This window comes from Haplochromis burtoni, unplaced genomic scaffold (genome assembly GCF_018398535.1).
Source record: "Haplochromis burtoni strain Fernald_Lab_line unplaced genomic scaffold, NCSU_Asbu1 Contig_230, whole genome shotgun sequence".
In the NCBI taxonomy this organism is placed as follows: domain Eukaryota; kingdom Metazoa; phylum Chordata; class Actinopteri; order Cichliformes; family Cichlidae; genus Haplochromis; species Haplochromis burtoni.
Window position 1 is genome coordinate 900923 of NW_024582591.1, and position 23850 is coordinate 924772.

Consider the following 23850-nt stretch of genomic DNA (forward strand, 5'->3'; position numbering starts at 1 on the left):
ATGTTATAAAATCTTATGTGCTGTTGTTTTTAAGGTCGTAGTTAAATAATATTAGAACCTGGACCTGGTATGTCCTGATTGATAAAACCTTAGAATTAAAGAGGGTGTATTATTGCTAATGTCACAATATAACCTAAATTACAACTACAAACAAATGTGTGGAAGTATGGGCATGTTACAGTATACAGGAATAATATGAGTACACCTGTATATGAGACAGGGTTTCAGTCACATAAACAAATGTAAGTATATATCTATCCTGCCACTGTACTTGGCTTGTTATGCTGGTTGAAAACATTACATCAGTATTTCCATACAAATAACTTTATATTCCTTATTGGATCTGAGCTTTATTGTCAAAACCAAACATTGTGGTTTGTGAAAGGACAGGAAAAGAATAAAAATCACTTGAAACAGCTCATTTATTAGATACACAAAAGAAGAAACCAGACCTGTACCACACAGAACTGCCTCTAAATCCCCCAAATTTCTTTTAAAAATATTACAAAACATCTATAAACATACACATTTGTAATAAATAAGATAAAAAATAATTATACTAGTGCATATAATGTAAGATTTACAGAATTTACGCCAGTATTTCATAGAAAAGGGAATGGATCCTTGGTAAACTGCAGTAACTGATAATAATATCCATCTTGTCAGTTTGCGTGGAAGATTAATGACTAGAAGCCAGGCAGCGCTGGAGAAAAGGGGGTAGAGGCAATTTGTCCATATGTTTTAACCTTTTCTGTCCTAAATTCTGACGAATCGACAGTCCACATAAAGCCATGAGGGATGGAGGATCTCCTGAGAACAAGCCAGAAACAACATAGTTTAGTATAAGGCTGTGTTTTATCTTTATATTTCTGCGTACAAAGACAAATAAATAAATGAGGCACTCACGTGTAGAACCATTCATGTAGCGCAGTCGAATGCAGGCTCCTCCTCTCACACTGCTCACTGTTGGGAACAGCTCCACATCTCGAGGGAGGTCCTTAAAAGCTACGCCAAGGAAGCTGCCATTGACAACAAAACCCAGAGTCCCGGCATCGGCATCCAGAACCAGCAGGACACGCTCAGGAATGAGGAGAGGTGTTTGTGCCATCTTTGCACTTGATGAAGAGGAGGACTGTGACTTTGAATCAGCTGCTGCCTCAGAGTGACACCTCTTACTCCCATTTTCTGGGTAAAGCTTCAGAGTTTGCCCACCATGCCAGAGCTGATTGGTTTTGAGCTCCCATCCCCAGGACTGTGAATCTGCCCCCACCAGCACATTGTACCCTGAAGACTGCAGGGGACAGTCCTGCCTCGAAATGCCCACAACGGCATGAGTCCCTCTGTGTTCGGGCCTCCACACCACCTCCCAGACATGAAGTCCACTCTTCACTCCTATCTCTGCCCTCACGCCATCGCTGCTAAGCTCAGCGGGTGAGCGGGTCGCTTCCTGTTTGCAGGGGGACAGCAGGAAGTGAAGAGAACGGTGGACTGTGCTCCAGTGTGAACGACTGTCTCCTGGGGAAACTGGAGGGGAGTTCAGCGTAACTGCAAGGCGGGAGGAGGTTGGGACGGCCAGTGGGAGGAATGCTGATGACGAAAAGGGAGGCCTGTCGGCTGTCCTGCTGCAAAACCAACGTGACAGACTCAGACCCATCAGTGCAAACGGCAGGGTCACTCCTATGTCTTGTCAGAGGTGAACTATGGAGAACAACAAAAAAACAAAATGCGACTTATTAAACCTTAGATATGCAGTCATTAGAGAAAGAAAGTTTGAAAAACGAATTGGACGCTTAATGCTTCCATAGAAATTAAGAGTGTAAGTAGCAGTCAGGTCCTGCTCATCAAATGTACTTAATTAACTGATCATCAGCAAGCATGAGCACTTCTATAAAAGCAAAAGGTTTTCAGTTTGCTGGTCTGGAGCATTCACAGTGTGGAGGTTAAAAATCCTCATTCAGACTCAGAAGGCAGGCAGGATTAAACAAACAATGAGCCTTAGTCCATGAAACAAAGTCCAAAAGGCAAGGCAAAGCAAAAAGTCAGTCCACATAAACATCACAAGCGAACAAAAATGACATCTAAAACAGGCAGAACCAAAGACTTGACAAGTACAGGATGACCCAAGAAAGGCGAACATTTCTCTGTTGTTGAAAATGTCAACTGCGAAAATAAAGCTGCCAGATAAATGGACAGAGGAGTAGAAGTCCAAAGCAGTTTGGCATGAAAATATACAAATAGTTCAAATGTGTCCTTAAGTACAGTCCTTGAGTATAGGACTAAGTGCAAAGGTGTCGTATATTTAGAACTCATAACATTACTCAGTGAGAAATGCCTCTGTCAAGGTGGGTCTATTTAATTTAAAAAACATGAAATATGTGGTAAAAGTAATTATCTCAGGCACACAGTGTTCTCAGTTTGCAGCAGGATAAAAGGAGGAGGTGGTTTGATATGAGAATATATATTCCAGAAAATGAACAAAGTTCTGAGCCCCTGGATAGTGTTGTTTGGTTTTTAGAAATATTTTTGCTAACTAATCCTGAGTTTCAGTTACACAGCTGAGAAGATTGCCTAAATTTATCTTACAACAGCGATGCATATATGTGTTAGAAAAAATTTAGTGTTTCTATCATGGATTTCTCTGTCTTAATCTACTTTCCTGGCAACTTTGTATAGTTTTTACAGGAATTGGAACGTTGGTGTAGCAGGGGATACTAGGAAGCTGTATTTCAACATTATACACTTGGATTTTTTGTTGGAAATGATTTGATAATTATTTATGACAGTTACAGTTTTTATATTTAAATATAGTATTTAAACACGTTTAAATAGCTTAAAGCATATTTTTAGCAATAATGAAACAAATACAATGTTAAGGAACAGACAAGGGTGGCCAATTAAGCTAAAAAAAAGGGGGGGGGGGTTAGCATAAAAATTGTTGAAATTTTTTTGTTAACTGCATGAAATATAAAGGAAACAAATAGTTTTATAAATAAATACAGATTTGTTAAAGGTTAAGAAGGGTACTTCTCCGAACATGATACAAATGCTCTATAATAAAATTCACCAGAATTGAGGAGATCAGGTGTTAGATGCACAAACTTTTGGGGGAAGGATCCTCAGACCTCTTCATGATATCCTCCCCATAAAGCCAGACCTACTCCCGTGTATTTATTTAACGTCACCTGTTAAGGTGGAGCAGAATAAAGTGAACTAGAAGAATGCAGTAGTTTAAAAAAAAAAAAAGACAGAAAGTCTCCATCGAGCTAAGCAAACAGTGTAGACAGGGACTTCTATCAGCCTTACCCGCTGGTGTAGCTCCTTCTCTGGTGCTCATGAGGAGTTTTCCTGCACAAACCCTCCGCCTGGTTCCCTATCGGAGCTTATATGAGGCTCTTATCAAGCATCTCCTGCGTCTTATCGCCGCTCGGTAACGTAACCGCTCCGGTGTTTTGGTGATGCTTCTCGACTCGACCTCCGGAACGGGAACAGCACAGTCCTGTCACTGCAGTCTGACGCCTGCAGAGATGCAGTGACAAGGACGAGAGAGCCGTGACGCTGTTTGTTGTTTATCTGCAGCCCTCATCACTTTCCGTCTTTATTTCTCCCTCCACTTTTTTTTTTTATCGCGTCCGGTAGTGGATGTAAACATAAATGGCGAAACATAGGAAGAGAATCAGACTCGGACATTTAATCAACAAGAAGAGAAAAATAAAATAAAACCCGAAGCGGCTCATCGTTTGACAGAGCGCAGGCGCATCAGGGGACTGTGGGTCCTGAAGCCCTCTGTGCTGTCTTACAGACATGTGACGCACTAGAGCGCACTTTGGACAGAAGCTTCAAGCAAATAAAGATATATACTGATATATCTGCGTCCACAGACAACAGATTATAGATATATACTGCGTTTAGAGACAACACTTCTGACACTAAGATAGGATATTTATTTATCACAGGGCTATGAAACTCCTCTGTTACAGCAGTTAGATTAGCTACAGTACTTAAATTTAAATTAGCAGAATATTATGTAACTCATTAGAATACAATGCAATACTACATGTTTCATATTTAATTAAAGTTGGTGTGTGTGTCCGTGTGTAAGAATGAGTTGTGTGGTTATGTGGATGTGAATTATGTGGATACGTGGGACTCTATTCAGTCCAAACAGAGAGAACTAAATAAATAAGGGTGTAGGGTTAAAATAAACTGTTAACATGTGAGAACAGTTTATACCTCCATGGACAGATGTGTTGCTCTCAGGCTGTTGTGACATTTGATACCACAAGTTACTACATGTGAAAAATGTGAAAGATGTATCTGTGATTATCCGTGATCGATAACGGTTTGTTCAGTGATCAGCCGATCACAGAGCCGACTTTCCTGTTCAGTTTATTCAGTCTGTTGGGTCTATCAGCTCTGACGCTGCTCCCCCAGCAGACCACAGTAAAGTACACCGCACTCACCACAACAGAGGAACAGAAAATCTCAGAAAACTCATATCAAAGATCTCAGCTTAATTATGAAATAGAGCCTGCTCATCCCCTGTGTCGGTCTTCCAGTTTAGCGTCTTTGGACCACCACCAATAAATTTTTGTGTTACTGATGTTTTTAATACTTGTTTTATGAATAATTTTTTTTTGTCAAATTAGAGATTCAGAGATTTAGAGATTAATAATATAAAATTTGCTGCAAGAAAGTGACCATTATTCCACTAAATTGAAATAATAATGAATGAAGTATTCACATGCTCCCATTTGTTGGCCTTCCTAAGACCTTTAGAAATATGATCCTAACTGTGAATCTCTGAATGCAACTCCCTGATGTATTTATAACCCTAAAACCCTGCAGACCATATTAACACAGTAATTCAATTCTGGCTTATTTATATAGTGCCAAATCACAACAGTCGCTTCAAGGTGCTTTATATTGTAAGGTAAAGGCCGTTCAGTATTCTGGAGAAAACCTCAACAATCAAACAACACCCTACCAGCACGCACTTTGTGATGGCAGGAAGGAAAAGCTCCCTTTTTGTCAAGGTAGCGCTGTGTGGTAGGCAGGAGTAGGACCCAAACCCAGGACTCATAACACAGAGGGATAAAGAAAAGATTTTATTTGCTGTAAAATCCAAACACTAAATACAAGGAAACAAAAACCTAAAACTGGAAACTAGGAATTACAAGGAATCCGAGAAGCACAGAGGAAACACAGCGATGTGGGACAACACAACAACAAGCAGAGGACGACAGAGGACATAAATACACAGAAGACAATTAGAGGATGGGAAACAGGAGGGATCACAGCTGGAAGTAATCAGACACAATGAGACACAGGGGAAGAAAAACTGAACACACTGAACAGCAACACAGCTGTCCCCCAACACAGCTGTCCCAAACCATCAACACGGCAACACACTGAACACAGGATGGGAGACTGTCAAAATAAAAAAGGAAACACAGAGAGGGTGAAAAGGACGACGAACTGGGGAGAACACAGATGAGACCAAGACAACCAGAGCACAAAAGGGAACAAGAACCTAAGAATTAGAAATACAAATGATTAAACTGGGAAGAGCAAGGAAACTGAAACATGATTAAAACTAATTCAAAGAATATAAATTAAACCAGAAAACACATACACGGAGTCACAGACCCAGGACCGTGACACTATTAACAGAAAGAAACGTTCAGCAGAACCAGGCTCAGGGAAGCCCATCAGCTCATCGTGGGGCTTCCCTGAGCCTGGTTCTGCTCGAGGTTTCGAAGAAAGAGAAGATAAAAAGGGCAAGTAAAGCACAGGAAGATGGGACAAAACAAAGCCTGTTGCTTTTGTTTGAGCCTTTAGGATTTGCCATCCTATCTTCTGTACTTAAACAACTAATCAGCATGGCCAGCAGTCTCATCTATAAGACACTACTGAGGGCTTCTTTAACCCATAGATGACCAAAAATACCCACAGGAGAGCAGGAGAGAGGCACATAGCTTTGTTTACCACAGGAAAGAAAAGGGAAAAACAAAAACTGCTGAGCTTCATAAATGATAAATGATTTCAGGTTTTTGGAATGAAGATAAAGTAGATAAATCAGACTTCTCGCAGATTTCTCTAAATTCAGCTTTGAAACCTGTGGGAATGTCGATATATGAATTGAGAGAGAAAAATTAGCACAGATAACTCAGCAGAGTTCTGTTTATGAACAGAACTCTGCTGTATATATATATATATATATCATAAATAAAATTATTTATGATATATATATATATATCATAAATAATTTTATGTATTTCAATCTGAGTGTAAAAGTCTGATTTAATCTCCATCCTTCCATCACTTAACTACTTCAGGGTGGTGGTGGTGGGGCTGGAACCCAGGTGTCACAGGGTGAGAGGTGGGTGACCTGGAGAGGTCACCAGTCTGTTGCAGGGCATTTAATCCACCTTAAACCTCATTTTCCCCACTATTTCAGTTAGATCGGCCTGTAGAATAAATAAAAAACAACAGAGTTGAAATTTCTTCATTTTAGATTGCAGACATTTTGTGTTAATGTGTTAAAACGTTAAAGTAAAAACTGCAACTGCTACGGTAACCGTGACAGAGTTAGAAGTGGGAATAATGACTGTTAGAGTGAAATGGGGAATAATCAGCACACTGCTTACATTAACTAATGCAATTACCCAAGTTACAGTTTCAGATTGTGTCGTTCGAGGTTTTTTTGGTTTATGTGTCTCACCTGTGGCCTTCCTCTTGTAGAAAATAACTCCAATAATTGGAAACACCAAAGCCAGCAGCAGCCCTGCTGCACCAACAGCAATCTTATTCTTCCCTGCTTCAGTTATTGGCACTAAAAACACATTTATCACTGTGTTAGATATACACACTTATTTAATATGTCTTATTTTAGAAGGATAACACCAATATGAGTTCTACTGATAAACTCTCCTCCAATCACTCTCTTACCCCAGTCATAAACCTTGGGCTCTGTGAGGCTGGCATGCTCCACCATGCAGCTGATTTTCTCTCCAGGTTTCGATGAAATCTCCAGGTAGGAGTGAATCTGGTAGAGCCAGTTTCCGTTGGGTAGTTCATCAGTGGAAGTCACATTAGATGTTGCCTCCTTTCCGTCCCTCAGCCACGTCAGTTTGATTTGTTTGGGATAAAAGTTGTACGCGCTGCACATGAACAAGCCTGGATGTTTGCTATCTGCTGACTCAACTAACCTCAGCCTGACAATGGGCTTCACTGGAGGAAAGAACAGACAGAGCTATTTAATATAAAATGAAATATCATCAGTTAATACACTGATACTGGACTAATAACACTAAGACTACAGTCAGACATGTGTAAGAGTGGAACAGATGAAGAGTTTCAGGAGCTGCATTTTGCCGCGTATGTTGTCCTGATTCTAAAAAAAAACATTGCAGGTGTTTCGACGATGATACATGAATACTTTTCACTAAGGAAATGATCTGAACACTTCTTTCAGCCCACTTGATGAACAGATTCCTGCAATCATTCCCTCATAAAGTTCTTAAAACGTTTTCAGAAAAGCTGCTCTAAAGCATCAAGTTGTTTCTAAAGAGACCCCAGAGTGAGCAGGCTGCTGAACCCTAAAACATCATTAGTTTCAGCTGTGCTCACCTGGTCTTGAAAGAATGTCCAACACGAGTGGGATGTTGGTTCTGCACTTCTCTTTGTTCTTTTTCTCATGTTCCAGGAAACCTTTGTTTTTATTGAGATTGTCTGCAATTTCTTTAGTTTTCTCTGTGTAGCCGACATATTTCCCCAAAGTGCTGTTGTACTGGCCCAGAAGCATCTTATTCAAGTAGACTTGCGCCAGATAAACAACATCATCTTTAGAAGTAAACAGGCAACGGATCACACCGTAACCAAAGTAAGCATCTGTAACACAAAGTCAACAATTAGCCAATATGGAAATGCTCATGTTTTTTTATCTTCTCACACACAACAGAAGCACCAGTTTAAGGTTTGCTTGTATTTTTATTTCTCTAATGATATCATTGTTGTATTGTTGTAACACAAACAATACAGTTTATATATTAAAGTTACTTACCCGCTGTTGAAAATATCAAGAGCACATGTGGCAGTATCACAAAGTTGTGAGTGTGCATGGTGACGAACACAAAATCACGAATGAAAGTAGCAATCAATCTGATCTTCTCGCATAAGGAAGTGAATCTGCAGCTTGAGTAACAATAAACTTTTTAAAGAGTAGGCGTGGTGCTCTGTGTATGTATGTGGTGTGATTTATTTTCACCCTAACTGCTGGATTTGTGCAGACTGTAAAAACTTGTGTAAAATTTCACCTGAAGCTGGTTTAAACTGTTTTTGAAACCATACAGGAAGGCCGTAACACATCTGTTTGATATCCAAGCAGTGGTGCCTTCATCATGGAAAGAAAAAAGAAGGTTTTTGTAAGCGATAAAAGAAAGAACTGTGCTTGAGATGAATTAGTATTCAAAATTTGCTTCATTTCCCCGCTATGGCAATTTATTACAGTGCAAACAAGGAATTTAGTTCCAAAATCAGAACTCTAGCATATGGTGTTATGTATTTCAAGTTGGAGTAAATTCTTAGCAGTAACGCCCTCTTTCAGTTTAAAATAACCTGAAGAAAAATTACTGCTGCAGGTCTGATATTTGTATCTTAATATTGTGCAGCGAATTGTGTGTATTTGTAGTTTCATGCCTATAATAGATTGAGATATTAGTTTCTTTTAAGTCCTTTGGCAATAAAAAGATATTAAAAAAAACATTTTTTTGGACCTTATAAAACTCATCGGTTTTACATTAACCCGAATAGCTGCAATATTGTCATTACTGACAGAAGTAAAAACGTCTTTTTATTTTTGCTTTATTCATAAGACTAAATATTTACCCCAGATTCCTGTTTAGGGTCTCTCCAGTGCTCCACGGTGCAGCTGTAAATGTCACCCTCGCTCAGGCTAAACTTCAGAGTTGAGAACTGGTGGAAGGTTTGCTCTTTATTGGGAACATACCGACTGAGCGACACCCTCTCAGACACTGGATGGCCGTTTTTGGTTTAGCTGAAATTGATGGAAGGTGGGTTGAAATGATTCACAAAGCCAATCAGGCTATTTTCAACCCCCAGCTCAACTTCTTCAGAAAGACAGAGGATGCTCTCAGGGGGTCTGTGGTGGGTTTAAAAACAACTAAGATCCATCATATCTTACCAGTTATGTTACATCAAAGATAAATGAAGTAAACAGCAGTAAAACTCATGTACCTTTTTCCTCCAGTGGATTTTTCTGTATTTTTCTGTAATGTATAACACATTTGTTTTCTGTGTTCTCAGATCTCCAGATATTTGACTTGGGTTAATCATAAGATAGGTGGGCACTGTGTATACAACCCCATGTCTTTTATAATCAACATTAAAAAAGCTCTTCAGCCTTGAATTTACTTAACTTATATCATTGTCAAAACAGGTCACTATTGCAACTGAGAATAAAAACTTAAATGATAAATGTATAAATTTATGTCAATAGAAAATTAGACGAACAAGGTCGTTCTGTTTAACTCTCGGGTATTTGGTTGTCTAGAGAAACATCAAAAGACGCCCATTGAAAGGTGAAGTTTGAAGGAATGTCAGGAACTCATTCTTAGATTGATTATTATGACCACAGGGCGCTTCATGTGTAAGTGGCCATTGTCAGGAAATTCAACATTGTCCAAATCAAGGCCACACATTTAATCTCTGTCTGGTCAATGAAAATAACAGACTGATCACACCTTACTTCCTAGGTTCCTTCCTGTAACGGAGACATTCTGAATTTGTCAGTGATTACATAAACAGTTCTTGCATCATCAGCCAGAAATATGAGAAATTACACAAGGCTATGCGTAATACACCACATTCCTCGGTTTTTACCACAGTTTTAGTCCAAAACTTTCTAACTTCCTTGTAACACGTGTGATAAGAATGACTACACACAAGCAGCAGAAACCCAAAAAGCAGAAGTTGGTGTGTCAGGACCAAGGTGTTGCAATCACAGCTGCAGGGTTCGCAGGTCCCTGTGGATTTACTTTGGTAACGAAAGAAGTTACATCCAGTCCTTCTCACTAAAATGCACAAAATACTTTGAAACATTCCATCCTCATAAACATCTGCAAAGAAGATTTGAATCACTGTTTACCAAACTGCACTGTTTACCTCATAGTTTATGGCTTCTTCTTTTCTGCCTTTGCTGACATGTTACGGAGTTTGTTTTAACAACAACACATTAAATGCTTTGACAAGTCTCTTTTTACTTCACTAAAACCACTTAGTGAAGGAATTTAAGTTGTTCGGGTTAAACCAGATTGGTTTTTAAAGAGTCTGATGATAAGCTAAAGCAAAAAAATTAACTGTGTCTACATGAGTAATATCAATAAGAAGATTGGTACTCAAGGTTTCTTAGCAGAATATTACAAAGCATCACACTGCCTCTGCAGGCCCAGCTTCTTACCAAAAGGTGTCCTCGCAGCTACCTTACTGGCTCTGTCTGTCTGGTAATATTCTGGTTGTAAGGTTGTAAATATTTTTGCAACAGGACTCAGCTCTCTTACTGTGTTATTGAAGAGCATACAGTCAGATTTAATTCAACTAGATAAACGATAACTAGAAAAACTAACATCCGTTTAAATATAAGATTAGTTTTTAGTACTTGGATGATTCCTTTGCAGTCAGTAAAGGCCTGAAGTCTAGAATCAATAGACACCAAATGGATTTTCTTTCATTTGAGATGCTCATCCAGGCCTTTACTGTAGCTGTTCTCAGTATTGCTTGCTTGGGGGTCTCTCTACCTTAAGTCTTGTCTTCAAAAACTAAAATTCTACTACAATTATACAGAATTTCCTGGAGGAACCCACCCGAGGGATTAATAGCTTTATCTAATCTAATCTAAAAAGCATGCTCTGTTGGGTTGAGATCAGATGACTGAATTGATGAAGCTGTTTTCCTGCAGTCTGAGAGCAATGGGCCTTTTGTTAAAATAATATGGTACTGTGAGGTCTGTAAATTTACACAATGTGTAACAAGCGGGAACCACTAGATGTCAGCAGATAGCTGTCAGTTCTGCTTTCTTATCCTAACTAGTGGCCAATGTAGGACAAACATGTTTTAGTCAGGCAAGAGATCAAAAACACAAAATTTAGAATGCCCCCCACAACAGCTGCAGCTGACCAACGTATTTCCACTACTGTTTAAAAAAAAACAAAAAACAAATGCAATCAAGTAATGGTCAGTTAGATAGTTTTCAGTACTTTATGTTTTAATCCCAGAGTCACTTCAAAAACTCTGGCCACCTACCATCTGTAGTGAGTGTATTCAGATATGAAAGTGACTCTGGACCAGATTCACCCCAGAGCTTTTTTGCTATCTCTGAAAGGCTGTCAGTTCACTGTTTATCTCAGTTTTCAATGCCAGGTGAGAAGCATCCACCTGGCATTTACAGTTCAGTACAGAAACAACTTTAGTGAAGGTGACAAATGATCTTATGGCGCTCTGACAGTGGACTCATCTCTGTGCTCGTCCTGCTAGACCATAATATTCTATTAGAGCGATTAGAGCATGCTGTAGGTATTACAGATAGTGCTGTGATAGTGTTGTATCATATCTAATGCACTCCAGTTTATTCATGTAAATGGAGAGTCTTCTTCACACACTTAGAGTAATTATGGAGTTCCACAGGTTTCCGTGCTGGGACCAATTGTCTTTACATTATACATGCTTCCCTTTAGGTAGCTCTATCAGAAGGCATAGCATACATTTTCACTGCTATGTGGATGACACCCAGCTTTATCTATCCATGAAGCCAGGAAACACACACCAATTAGTTAAACTGCAGGAATATCTTAAAGACAAAAAGATCTGGATGACCTCTAATTTTCTGTTTCTAATTTCAGATAAAACCAAGGTTATTATACTCTGCCCTGAAAATCTTAGAAATATGGTATCTAACCAGATTCTTACACTTGATGGCATTACCTTGGCCTCCAGTTACACTGTGAGGAACCTTGGAGTCATTTTAGACCAGGAAATGTCCTTCAGTGCACGTATTAAAAAATATGTAGGACTGCTTTGTTCCATTTGCACAACATCTCTAAAATTAGAAATATCCTGTCTCAGAGTGACGCTGAAAAACTAGTTCATGCATTTATTACTTCTAGGCTGGACTACTGTAATCGTTATTATCAGGATACCCTAAAAACTCCCTGAAAAACCTTCGGTTAATCCAAAATGCTGCAGTACGAGAAAGAGAGAGCATATTTCTCCTGTATTGGCTTCCCTTCATTGGCACCCTGTTAAATCCAGAATTTAATTCAAAATACTGCTCCTCACATACAAGGTCTTAAATAATCAGGCCCCATCTTATCTTAATGAACCCACATTTCACTCTCGGACTGCGGGCTTGCTTGTGGTTCCTAGAGTATTTAAAAGTAGAGTGTGAGGCAGAGCTTTTAGCTTTCAGGCCTCTGATATTTGGAATCAGTTTCCAATATCTCCAATATTTCCAATAGTTTGTATTCGGGAGACAGATACTATCTATGCTTTTAAGATTAGGTTTAAAACTTTCCTTGTTGCCAAGCATATAGTTAGGCCTGGATCAGGTGTAGACTGCTAGGGGGATTCCCATGATGCATTGAATTGATTGATTGACTGATTAATTAATGTCTTTTGTCCTGTCTTCCTCCCCTCACCCTGGTCGCAGCAGATGGCTGCCCCTTCCTGAGCCTGGTTCTGTTGGCAGTTTCTTCCTGACAAAAGGGAGTTCTTTCTTCCCACTATCCCCAAAAGTGCTTGCTCATAAGGGGTCATATGATTGTTGGGTTGTTCTCTGTATGTGTTATTGTATGGTTTAGCTTTTCATATAAAGCGCCTTGAGGTGACTGCTGTGTCTACTGTAAAAACTTCAGCCTCTGCTGTTGAGACGGACTACACCATGATGCTACTGCCACCATGCTTCACAAACACGAACATCTCTGATTGCTTTTGTGCAGCAACACATGTTCTGCACTGTTTGTCTTTACTGCGACGGGCCCGACTTACTAAACTAAAAAATGACCAGCAGATGGCAACAAAAATTTATATCATATGCATAGATTTAAGTTTTTAATGATTTTACTATTACCTACTGTGATTACCTTTAAAATTCTTAATTCATAACCTTTTTTAGTTAACGTTAACGTGATGACTTCACCACACAACTCAGTTTATCGTATATTTTATATATTTAAAACTTATGAAGAAGGCATCATCAATACAGTTATGTAGGGTAATATATTTTATTTTATAAATATACCACTTAATACAAAATGTAAAAACAGTGGTGAAAAAAACTTAGTATACCGGTTCTATTTTTCTTTTCCTTTTGAGTTTTTGTTTCATTTTTCCTTTGTAATCCAGACCAAATTCAGCCCCCTGCTGGGATCAGGTTAATTTTGATATTTCACATCAAATAATCCTTATCCTGCCACATTGCTTTTGAACAACTGGGCCCTACGAACCCAACGGTATCCAGTTCACACTTGACAAAGAAAAGCATGAAATCTTTAAGTTAAAACAGCTGGAACAAGAAAATGAAGAACATATTGCACGATGCAGTTTCACATTAAGTCTATAAATAAATCAGCTTGTTAGAATAACTGAATGACTAGATGAATAAAATATATCTCTTTTATCCAAGCCCCAGATATATAGTTTTAACATTTTCAGTAATATTAATAAAACATTTCACAATCAAGTAGACCTTCAAAACAGCAGCATCTCTGTCAACATGAACATTTACACTCTGAGAAATCTAAATAAATTAATTAAATCATTAGTTACATTGTTAATTTAGTTGTGATGTTTTATAAACAAAAGTCTTAAGTCATATGTTTTTTTCCCTTTTTTTGCTGAATATTTCTGAATTCTCCAGTCTAAATGCACAAAGTATAAGTGTCTTCCCAGTTGGCAAACTCAAAATTGACTTTTTTCCATTTGCTGCCATCGTTTCTTAGATGATTCCACCTTCAGACAGTACCTCCAAACAGGTAGATTAACTTGTTGGCACCAATATCCGGCCTATACAATAATAACAAGAAGACAGAGTTAAAATGTATCGGTTTTAAATAACAATAATTTTGTGTTAATGTGTTAAAATTGCAGCTGCTACAAAGTTCGGTAGAGTTAGATGTGAAAATAATGACTGTTAGAGTGAACAGCTTGTTACCTACAGAGCAAGTAAAAGTTATTCCTTAAATTTACTTATATAATTGCTCAGGTTACAGATAGAGACATTAAGGAGGTCACGTTTGTCATGTTTCTCACTTGTAGTGTTCCGCTTGTAGAAAACAGCTCCACCGAGTACAAACACCAAACCCAGCAGCAGCCCTGCTACACCTATAGCAATCTTATTCTTCTCTGCCTCGGATGTTGGATCTGAAAACACATGTATCACTATATTACATTTATAAACTGTGAATTTAATAAGTCTTATTTAATAACATCATAAACCAGGATGAGGTCCAAGAATAAGCTTCCTTTCACCGTCTTACCCCAGTCATAAAATTTGGGCTCCATGAGGCTGGCGTGCTCCACCATGCAACTGATGTTCTCTCCAGATTTGGGTATAATCTCCAGGTAGGAGTGAATCTGGTAGAGCCAGTTTCCGTTGGGTAGTTCATCAGTGGAAGTCACATTAGATGTTGCCTCCTTTCCGTCCCTCAGCCACGTCAGTTTGATTTGTTTGGGATAAAAGTTGTACGCGCTGCACATCAACATGCCTGGATGTTCACTTTCTGGTGACTCAGCTAACCTCAGCTTGACTGTGGGCTCAACTTGTGGAAAGAACAGACAGTCAGAACGATTTGGTATAAAATTAAATACCATCAATTAACACTGATTAGGCATTGCAGCAATAACACAGTTTCTGTAATGAGCCTTATATCCTTCTCTGGAGCTTCAGTTTTCCTGTAATCCTCTATTCCGATAGAGGATGGCGTGTTACCAGTCGGGCAAAAAGCAAAGCAAACCAATCAGATTTAAATGAAAAAAATTCACAAAGAAAGCACAACAAAGCACCCTCAAGTGCACTAAAGAGTAAACAGTTAAATATGTAGTATTAAAAATTAGGTCTCTGTCTTCTAAGCCCCTGTGAGTAAATTATTTGATAATTGACAAACATATTGATTTGCTCCTATTACAAAGACTTGGTTCCAGCAGATAGTTGAAATTAATCAAACCCCTGAGCAATACTAACTGTGAGAATCCTCAAAGCACAGACCAAAGAGGAGGAGTGGCAGCAATCTTCCACTAAAGCTTTGAATAGATCCAGATTTACAACTTATTAGATTTCATTTGAAAGCAGAACTCTTAGCATTGTAAACTCTAATCGGAAAACTCAGTTTTATTTGCTGTTAACTATCATTCATATGGCCCTTACTCACAGTTCCTAGGTGAATTCTTAGACTTTCTAATTTAGTCCTCAGCTCTAATAAAATAATTATAGTAGGTCATTTTAATATCCATGTATATGCTGATAATGACCGTCTCAAAATTGCATTTAACCTGTTAGTAGACTCAATTCTCTCAAAATGTAAAAGACCCCACCCACCACATTAATCTGGATCGTATGGGAAAGGTGGCATTAAACATTTAACAGTATTCCCAGTAAAACCCTCTGTTTGATTAAGCTTATAATTTGGGCTGGATCTTTTCACTCGGAACATTCCCTTAATTAATAAACTACGCTGCATCATTGCTTTCAGATCTTCAGGTTTATCTCTGGCTCTCTTCCACATTGTGTCTTTTGTCCTGTCTCTCTTCCCTCACCCCTGACTGTTCAGTGGTTGTCTGTTTTTTGGTATGTTTTTTCGAATTTTCGCTGATATTCCTCGCCATTCTGTCTCCTTGTTTCCTGGTCATGAATTCTGTTAGTTGTTTCGACTAACTGTTTTATTTCGGGAACTGCTTTTTCTTTCGTGTCCTCTGAGCTGTTTACTTTCAGTCTAGGGTTTTCTCATTTCTCTAATTTGTCCATCCGTCTTCCTGCTCGTGACCAGGGTTAACAGAGGGACATCTTAATTCCTAAAATGCATCAAGAGGGCTGAAGAGCAGTAACTAAGCACGCAGGGTTGTTTCCTTTATGGAAGTGTTTTCACTTTCAACATTTAAAAGAGATGGCGCACAAATCAGGAGAGATTTTCATTCATCAGTAATTCATCAGTTTGGAGTGTATAAGGAAGTTGAACACAGGGAGGTGATGATAACTCCACACAAATCCACAGGTTGGGTTAAAACTAGGAACCTTCTTTCTGTGAGGCGACAGTGCAAAACACCGCAGCACTGTTAGTAATTTTCAAAAACTTACCAGTCACAGGATTCAGTCACTGATTCAGTCACCAGCAATCTTTTTCTCACGTACTTAAAAAACATTTTAGGGAAAGTCCCTGTAGAGCACCAAGCTGTTACCTAGTGCTTTATTGATATCACAGAAATAAGAAGTGTAACTATCAATGGCTGCTGGAATCTAAAATATCATTAGAGTTTCAGAGTTTTTCTATGCTCACCTGGTCTTGAAAGCACATCAAACACTAGCGGGACGTTGGTTCTGCACTTCTGTTCGTTCTTTTTTTCTTGTTCTAAGAAACGTTGGTTTTTGTTGAGTTCATCTGCAATTTCTTTCATTTTCGCTGTGTAGCCGACATATTTCCCCAAAGTGCTGTTGTACTGACCCTGAAGCACCTTATTAAAGTAGAGCTGTGCCAGATAAACAACATCATCTTTGGAAGTAAACAGGCAACGGACCACACCGTAACCAAAGTAAGCATCTGTAACACAAAGTCAACAATTAGCTGATGCTGAAATGCTCATGTGTGTTGTCTTCTCACACACAACGCAAGCGCCAGTTCGACAATCTTAAACGTTAGCTTGTGTTTACTAAATAACACAAATGAATCAAACGTCTTTTTTATTTTTACTGTAAGACCAATAAACAGCTATTATCTTGAAGTTACCTACCTGCTCTTGAAAATAAGAGGAACACACTTGTTAGCAGTAAAGTGCAGCGAATATGCATGGTGAAAAAATAGGAATCACGAATGAAAATAGGAAGAAGTCTGATCTTGTTGCAGAAGGAAGTGAATCGCCAGATTGAGCAACAGTATTGTTATGCAGGCTTTTAGTAGGCGTGGTGCTCTGTGGGACATGATTTACTTCTATTGTCGGATTTGTGCAGACAATAAAGCTTTTTTTAAACACAGACAAGCCGTAATTTTTATGTAATATCCACAGTTAACCCTGATTTGTTTGAATTACTAAACACAACCCAAAACAAGTATATCTCAAGTCTGAAGTTACTAAAAAGATTTATATTTGATTTTATTAAACTTATTGGTTTTGCATTTATCTGAACACTAGCAGGCTAGCAGCTTATATCTATAGCATATCAGGAAATATGTTTTTATTTATTTGTAATAATACTGATTTTAATGGCCGATGTTTTTATTTAATGGGACATCAGAGCTTTACGGGTTTTGGAACCAAAGATAAAGAGCTGAAAGACAACAGTCATTTTTTTTCAACAAAGATTTCTTTATTTTGCTGGTATAGAAAAGAAGATTAAATAACAACCAAAGTTACATAAACAATAAAGCTGGTGTTTGGTTACAGACAAAAATTAGCTTCATTGCCCAGCTATGGCAAACTATATTTATTGTGCATATAATGCAAACATTTTAATCCAGTCTTCACTACTTGAGAAAACCTTGTTGCATTTTACTGCTGCCTCCTAGAGACTCTGTTTTAGCACATTTTATTTAAAATTCATAATAACAAGCTACTTCTCACTGCTTTTGTGTCTCAAGCACAGCCAGCAACTCCATATCTCTTACTTGGCAAACTTTTCTGCCCTTCCTGACACAACCCCCAAGGGATTTGTGTCTCATGCCAGGATCAAACCAGAGATCTTCTGCTTGTTAGAAGAATGTGCAAACCACTACACTGCAGAGCTACTACTGCAGAAAATGACTGCATGTTAACTAAAAGTGCTGCAACAGCCCAAGCAAACAGCAGCAATTTAAATAAGGAAATAAAAAGTCAAATGGCCTTTTGAATTTCCTGTGTGAATCTGAAACACTTCTCACAATAAAGACTGGATGTGATTAGTGGATTCTGTTTCATTACAGTTAATTTTTAACCTTTGGACTGACCTAATTGTTGAATTGTTTATCGAATGAACCATGACTTTGTGCCCAAGTTTTGTTGTTTATTTGTGTGATTTTCATGTGTGGAATCTCTAAGATAGATATTGTTTTTTGTTTTCAAGTCCTTTTACAATTAAAAATGTTCCCGTTGCCACTCCCAGCAGGCCCAGAGTCAGGCCCACTGCACAGAAAACATCCAGTCCATGACTTTCATGGCTTTTCATTATTTCTGTTTCTGCAGAAGAAGAAAAAAAAGAACATAATTACTGACTACAGTAAACAAATCTTTTCATTTTATTTTTATTCATTAGGGCAAATATTTACCCCAGATTCTTGTTTGGGGTGTCTCCAGTGCCGAGTGCTCCACGGTGCAGCTGTAAATGTCGCCCTCGCTCGGGGTGAACACCAGAGTTGAGAACTGGTGGAAGGTTTGATCTTTATTGGGAAAATACCGACTGAGCGACACCCCCTCAGACACTGGATGACCATTTTTGGTCCAAGTAACATTGATGTCAGGTGGATAGAAGTAATTCACAAAGCAGATCAGGCTGTTTTCAACTCCCAGCTCGACTTCATCTGCAGGGTAAAGAATGCTTGCGGGGGGGTCTGTGGTAGGATCAAACATAATTAACATCATCAGATCTCATCAGCAATGTTACAACATGAAGTTAACACAAGAATAAAAATCCTTTACCTTTATCTTCAGGTGGATTTTTCTCCTCTACTGTCCAGTATGACAGAAGTGCTGGACATGCTCTCTTGGCTTTTTGTGCATTGTTATATACATTCAAATTCTGAAATGTTTCACTTGGGTTAAATATAAAATACCGGGGCACCGTGTATACAACTTCATGTCTTTCGAAATCTGTATACATAAGCTCCTCAGCATCAAATTCAAACTGTGCCTCAGTTCTCCCATCAACAAAGCAGGCCACGACATAGGTAATTTCATGTGAAACTGAGAAAAAAGACAAAAAATGCAAACAAGAGAATAACAATAAATGTATTAGTATGAACAGAATAGAACAGAATAGCCCTTTATTTTCACTGTACATAAAATATAAAGAGTAAGACAGGAGTATTAAATAACAAACTAAAGGAAAATAAAGGAAACATGTAACACATTTCATAACATCAAATCATGTGTTTCCAGAGTGTCCGGCTTGTAATGCAGGTTAACGCATGAATGAACCCAGGTGGAAGCACAATCCTAACCTCATGCAGTGCAGTTAATGATCTAATATAATACTACACAGAAAAATAGGACTGCATCACGAAGAGCAGTGATGAAATACATGCCAGTGAAGCTGGGGTGTTATTGTTAACCTCACGGTAGTATTAGTGAACAAGAAAATTCAAGTTACCAGACGACTTGAGAAGGAGACAAATTGAGAAAATTCAAACATACATTGAATAGTATGAGTTTATAGTAAAGGAGTAAATTAGAAATTCATCCTTACTTTGAGAGAAGACGCAGAAGCTGTTGAGCAGCAGGATTACGAGAGCAGAGCGCCTCATGTGTGAGCTGCAGGTGGCCATCATTGGAAATTCCCCCACTGGTCCAAACTGAACAAAATGCAAACTACGATCTCTTTCAGGGTCAGTTAACAATAAAGCCCGGCTACACCTTCTTAACACATGACCACTGATGGTAATGCAGCAGTCTAACCGGTTGAACAGGCGAGATACCTCAGAGAGATCGTTTGCCAGTAGCTACATAACTTTCGTGCATTCACCGTCATACAGAAAAGTTGCCTCCGAAATTCACATGATGTTATGAAAGTTTTTACACCATCTTTTCGGCTTTACCGCAGTTCTGCTCCAAATTTCAATACTTTCCGGCTTCCTTATCCTGCTGTTGAAGCTCATTCTGAGGTTTTTGTTCTAAGATGGGTCACATGTTTAGTTTCCTCAAAAAAGAGGAACCGTCAAAAAAAAGAAAACAAAACTGCACTATAAGCTGAAGACCTTGCTTATAAACACACACACACATGCGCACACACACATATGGGTATAAAATCCTTTCCCTCTTGTAGTTTAGAGAGAAAAATCTGTGTCTCCTATACTCCTAAATTGTGGTTCTCATTTAATAATAATGAAACGATGATGGTTTTATCCACGTTAAGCCACAGAAATCTGTACGTTTGAATTTTTTAATAAGTATACAGAAGTAGTAAAAACCCTGAAAGCAGAAGTGGTGTATAATGAATGAAGTGAGTGTCCACAGTTGCAGGGTTCACAGGTCCCTGTGGATTTCTCATGTTCTCACTAAAATGCCCTGTGTACTTTCAGACACACTGGAGGCATTTCCATTTTTCTTAAATATTTCCAAAGGAGATCTGTAGTGAACTTTCCTTTCACTGCAGTGTTACGTCATGGTTTCTGGCTGCTTCTTCTCTGCCTCTGTCGGTTTTTTGTTGACTTTGATGGAACAGCTGATCCAGTGATTACTGACAAACCTGACTGCAATTAGCCTAAAGTCTGTTCCTTTTTTAAAAAAGTTTACTTCCTTGAAAACATTTCCAAGCAACAGCAGAGTTACGTTTTTAAGTTTAACCAGCTTACAGTGTTTTATAGTGAATAGTGATAAGTTAAAGCAAAAGAATTTCTTATTGGAGCTCTTCATTGAATTTTTTTCTTTATTTTTGGACTTGCTGTTTCAGAACAAAGACATCAAACAAATCATTCCCGAACTATATTTTCGGTGTGGCAGGGTGTGTCATCCTGGACAGAATTCACTGCCAACAGCGAATGTTATTGACTGACAGTAAATGCTCTGCATCAATGTTTAATCTACATTAAGGATCAAAGTAACATCCACATGACTGGTTTTCTGGCTGAATATTACATTGTATCACTGTCCCTGTTGGCTAGTCTTCCTACTATAACGTATCAAGTTTTTACAATAAGGAAATTTGTATTTATGTATGAATTATTTGTATATTTTCTAACTGGGGACAGCTTGTTTTATTTGCAAAAAGCACATTATTTTTCACTCAGCAGCCTTTTTATAAGGTATAACTTACTAGTATCACATCGCCTTCAGAGCTGCTTTAATGTTTGATGGCACAGATGCCTCAGAGAATTCCCTGATCCACCACATACCAAAGGTTCTCTGTTGGATTGACATCTATTCACTTGGAGGCCATTTGAGGACAGTGAACTAAATTTTGTGTTCAAGAAAACAGTTTGAGATGATCTCAGCTTTGTGACATGGTGTGTTATCCTGGTGGAAGCAGCCAGCAGAAGGTACACCATGGTTATACTGTTGGAAAAATATCACAAGCATTGTTACACCACCAGCAGGCTGAACTGTTGATACAAGGTAGGGTGGATCCAGGCTTTCATGTTTTTTACACCACGTTCTGACTCTACCATCTGAATTTTGCAGCAGAAATCAACTCATCAGACCAGGCTGCAGTTTTCAAATCTTCTATTGTCCACTTTTGAGCCTGTAAGAACTGTTCCTGTTCTTAACTGACAGGTGTGGTACTCGGTGTGGGCTTCTGCTGCTGCAGTGCTTTTTCTTTTGCAAACCTCGGTTGTATCGAGTGGTTATTTTAGTTACTGAGGCCTTCCTATGAGCCCAAAGCCATTCTGTTCTCAACCTCTAACATCTACAAAACATTTAAACCCAAAGAACTGGCGCTGATTGGATATTTTCTCTTTTTCAGACCATCCTCTGTAAAACCCCAGAGACAGTTGGAAAAATCTCAGTACATCAATAGTTTTTGAAGTACTCAAGTTGGTTAAATCACCTGTCTCCCTTTTGATTTAACCATGTTTACATGCCTAAGTACATTAAGATGCTGCCATGTGATTAGTGATTATTATGCCCTTACTGACCATTTCCTGTTTTCACCCCTCAGTGCTTTACAGCTGCCATTTTCGACATGTGCTGAAGGTTTACCTGCATTAACTGATTTTTTGGCCACTTGAGGGCGGTAGAGTAAGCTAAAAAAAACAAAACATCATATTACATTCACTTTTTAAATTCTTCTTTCCAAAATGAAGCAGACAGGAAACAGTACACAGCTGTTTCCTGGTGGAAGCTCAGCTGATGTGATTCAGAGTTTGGATCAAGTTTACAGTGTGAGGAGAAAATGTGGATGATGTGAGTCTCTGTGCATCTGTGAAAAGCTCAGACGGCAGTTTAAGGACAAGCAAGTCGACCACAACGTTTTACATAATCAGAACCAAAATCTCAGTGAAATCCAAAAGGCTGCTCCGACTCAAAGTGTGTCATCGGGGTATAAAACCTGCAGAAAAAAGAAAAAGAGATTTATTATAGTCTGGTAGATGTTTCCACATCTGTTTCAAAGTGATGGAAAAATAACTGTTAAATATAAACATCTACCTCGGTTGTTGACACCATGACCCGCCCTGCAGAAAGGTTCAACGTTTTTATCATTAAATCTTATCACAAGTATTGTTTTATGTTTATTAGAAAGAATCTCTCACCACTGGATTTCTTATTGTAGTAAATGAGCCCAGCAACTGAAAACACCAAACCCAGCAGCAGCCCTGCTGCACCAACAGCAATCTTATCTCTCCCTGAGTCAGGCGATGGTTCTGAAAACACATTTATCAGCAGCAGCAGATTACATCTACATATTTTACACTGATATATATCAAATATATGAATCATGAGTCAATCAGATGACAATACTTTTACTTTATTAATAACTCTAAAGTGCATTAGACTACAATGTGTTGTACATTCATGCAGTATTTTATTAATCTTCCTCATGTGGATGGCCAGTTTAGAAGTACCAGCTGACCTAGAGTAACATGCTTGTCTTTGGACTTGAGGAGGAAGCTGGAGTAACTAGAGGAAGCCCACACACGCACAGGGAGAAACTGCATACAGAAAGGCCTGGCCAACCAGGAGTTTCAAACCAGGAACCTGCTTGCTGTGAGGTGACAGTGTTAACCACATCACTGCTATGTCGCTAAATCCTCTCGGCCGTTTTTAATGTGTGAATTCACAGAGCCTTCTACTCTGTGAATTCCTCGTTGATGTTTTCTCATAAAATGTCAAATGAATACATGCTGAGAAATGCTGATTGTATAGATCCAAGAATAAAGCAAAGTCACATTTGAATGATAATCAATTTGACTTGACTGAAAATACCGGTAGAAAAATGTACTTAAATCATTTGGAGTAAATGTAAGTGGAATTTACTTATTATTAAGTAAATTTGCTTTAAGATAACCTGTCCAAAATAGCATGAAACACCTTTTAGAACATCTCTTGTCTTAAGCTGACAAGTTTCTTGTTTTACGCAAACAAAAAGCAGAAAATTTGCATTTGGTTCAGTTGTATTTAGTATCAGCTAACTATATTTTATGTTTAAGCTCTCACTGAGTTGATTTAGATGTGCAAACCTGTAAAATGAAGTAACTAATGAAATACTGTGTAATTTTCTAATCTAAAGCTCAGATACAGGTGGCATTAAATACTCTCTTACCCCAGTCATATATCAGGGGCTTCATGAGGGTTGCATGCTGCACCATGCATGAGATTTTTTCCTCAGGTGTGGGTGTATACTCCAAGAAGGAATGGATCTGGTAGAGCCAGTTTCCATTTGGCAGCTCCTCAATGGAAGTCACATCAGTTGTTGTCTGCTTTCCGTCTCTGAGCCACGTTAGT

At 38.5% G+C, this 23850-nt stretch overlaps 5 protein-coding genes across 7 annotated transcripts in view; all 5 read right to left on the reverse strand.

The window, feature by feature from the left end:
- Window positions 1-404: 404 nt before the first annotated feature.
- Window positions 405-3771, reverse strand: LOC102288595 (SPRY domain-containing SOCS box protein 1). Of its 2 annotated transcripts, XM_042226833.1 has the most exons (4): window positions 3304-3771; window positions 3065-3182; window positions 907-1698; window positions 405-810 (listed from the first exon to the last, which is right to left on the reverse strand). In XM_042226833.1, exons 3-4 carry the CDS (start codon window positions 1652-1654, stop codon window positions 680-682), a joined length of 879 nt encoding a protein of 292 aa, XP_042082767.1. In that variant the 5' UTR covers window positions 1655-1698; window positions 3065-3182; window positions 3304-3771; the 3' UTR covers window positions 405-679. The 2 variants fall into 2 exon arrangements, with proteins under 2 accessions (XP_042082767.1, XP_042082766.1); XM_042226832.1 differs by lacking the exon at window positions 3065-3182.
- Window positions 3772-6287: 2516 nt separating this feature from the next.
- On the reverse strand, window positions 6288-8151 carry LOC102310692 (DLA class II histocompatibility antigen, DR-1 beta chain-like). Of its 2 annotated transcripts, XM_005937611.3 has the most exons (5): window positions 8063-8151; window positions 7630-7890; window positions 6949-7230; window positions 6722-6832; window positions 6288-6467 (listed from the first exon to the last, which is right to left on the reverse strand). In XM_005937611.3, exons 1-5 carry the CDS (start codon window positions 8118-8120, stop codon window positions 6454-6456), a joined length of 726 nt encoding a protein of 241 aa, XP_005937673.1. In that variant the 5' UTR covers window positions 8121-8151; the 3' UTR covers window positions 6288-6453. The 2 variants fall into 2 exon arrangements, with proteins under 2 accessions (XP_005937673.1, XP_042082765.1); XM_042226831.1 differs by having other exon boundaries at window positions 6445-6832.
- Window positions 8152-13690: 5539 nt separating this feature from the next.
- On the reverse strand, window positions 13691-17178 carry LOC102310387 (H-2 class II histocompatibility antigen, E-S beta chain). The gene is made up of 5 exons (XM_005937610.3): window positions 17014-17178; window positions 16563-16823; window positions 14550-14831; window positions 14323-14433; window positions 13691-14076 (listed from the first exon to the last, which is right to left on the reverse strand). Exons 1-5 carry the CDS (start codon window positions 17069-17071, stop codon window positions 14051-14053), a joined length of 738 nt encoding a protein of 245 aa, XP_005937672.1. The 5' UTR covers window positions 17072-17178; the 3' UTR covers window positions 13691-14050.
- A 186-nt stretch (window positions 17179-17364) lies between these two features.
- On the reverse strand, window positions 17365-22146 carry LOC102309873 (H-2 class II histocompatibility antigen, A-U alpha chain). Its single transcript, XM_005937609.3, has 4 exons — window positions 19658-22146; window positions 18892-19155; window positions 18522-18803; window positions 17365-18432 (listed from the first exon to the last, which is right to left on the reverse strand). The coding sequence occupies exons 1-4, from the start codon at window positions 19737-19739 to the stop codon at window positions 18290-18292; spliced, it is 771 nt and encodes a 256-aa protein (XP_005937671.1). The 5' UTR covers window positions 19740-22146; the 3' UTR covers window positions 17365-18289.
- Window positions 22147-22318: 172 nt separating this feature from the next.
- LOC102288919 (rano class II histocompatibility antigen, A beta chain) overlaps window positions 22319-23850 on the reverse strand; it is a gene marked incomplete in the record, with an annotated part of 11922 nt that continues 10390 nt past the window's right edge. The window contains 4 exon segments of the mRNA XM_005937627.3: window positions 22319-22456; window positions 22555-22580; window positions 22659-22769; window positions 23669-23850. Coding sequence (XP_005937689.2) covers window positions 22430-22456; window positions 22555-22580; window positions 22659-22769; window positions 23669-23850 — 346 coding nt within the window.

Excerpts from the sequence above, each read along its gene's own strand:
- LOC102288595 (XM_042226832.1), bottom strand. The coding sequence starts at position 1,654 with ATGGGTCTGAGTCTGTCACGTTGGTTTTGCAGCAGGACAGCCGACAGG. Across the intron at positions 811-906 it reads CTACATGAATGGTTCTACAC|GAGATCCTCCATCCCTCATG; the intron begins GTGAGTGCCTCA and ends GCTTGTTCTCAG.
- LOC102310692 (XM_042226831.1), bottom strand. The coding sequence starts at position 8,120 with ATGCACACTCACAACTTTGTGATACTGCCACATGTGCTCTTGATATTT. Across the intron at positions 7,231-7,629 it reads GGACATTCTTTCAAGACCAG|TGAAGCCCATTGTCAGGCTG; the intron begins GTGAGCACAGCT and ends TCTTTCCTCCAG. Across the intron at positions 6,833-6,948 it reads GCCCAAGGTTTATGACTGGG|TGCCAATAACTGAAGCAGGG; the intron begins GTAAGAGAGTGA and ends ATGTGTTTTTAG.
- LOC102310387 (XM_005937610.3), bottom strand. The coding sequence starts at position 17,071 with ATGCATATTCGCTGCACTTTACTGCTAACAAGTGTGTTCCTCTTATTT. Across the intron at positions 14,832-16,562 it reads TGATGTGCTTTCAAGACCAG|TTGAGCCCACAGTCAAGCTG; the intron begins GTGAGCATAGAA and ends TCTTTCCACAAG. Across the intron at positions 14,077-14,322 it reads CTACAAGCGGAACACTACAA|GCCGGATATTGGTGCCAACA; the intron begins GTGAGAAACATG and ends ATTATTGTATAG.
- LOC102309873 (XM_005937609.3), bottom strand. The coding sequence starts at position 19,739 with ATGATGGCCACCTGCAGCTCACACATGAGGCGCTCTGCTCTCGTAATC. Across the intron at positions 19,156-19,657 it reads CTTCTGCGTCTTCTCTCAAA|TTTCACATGAAATTACCTAT; the intron begins GTAAGGATGAAT and ends CTTTTTTCTCAG. Across the intron at positions 18,433-18,521 it reads ACCCCAAACAAGAATCTGGG|AAACAGAAATAATGAAAAGC; the intron begins GTAAATATTTGC and ends CTTCTTCTGCAG.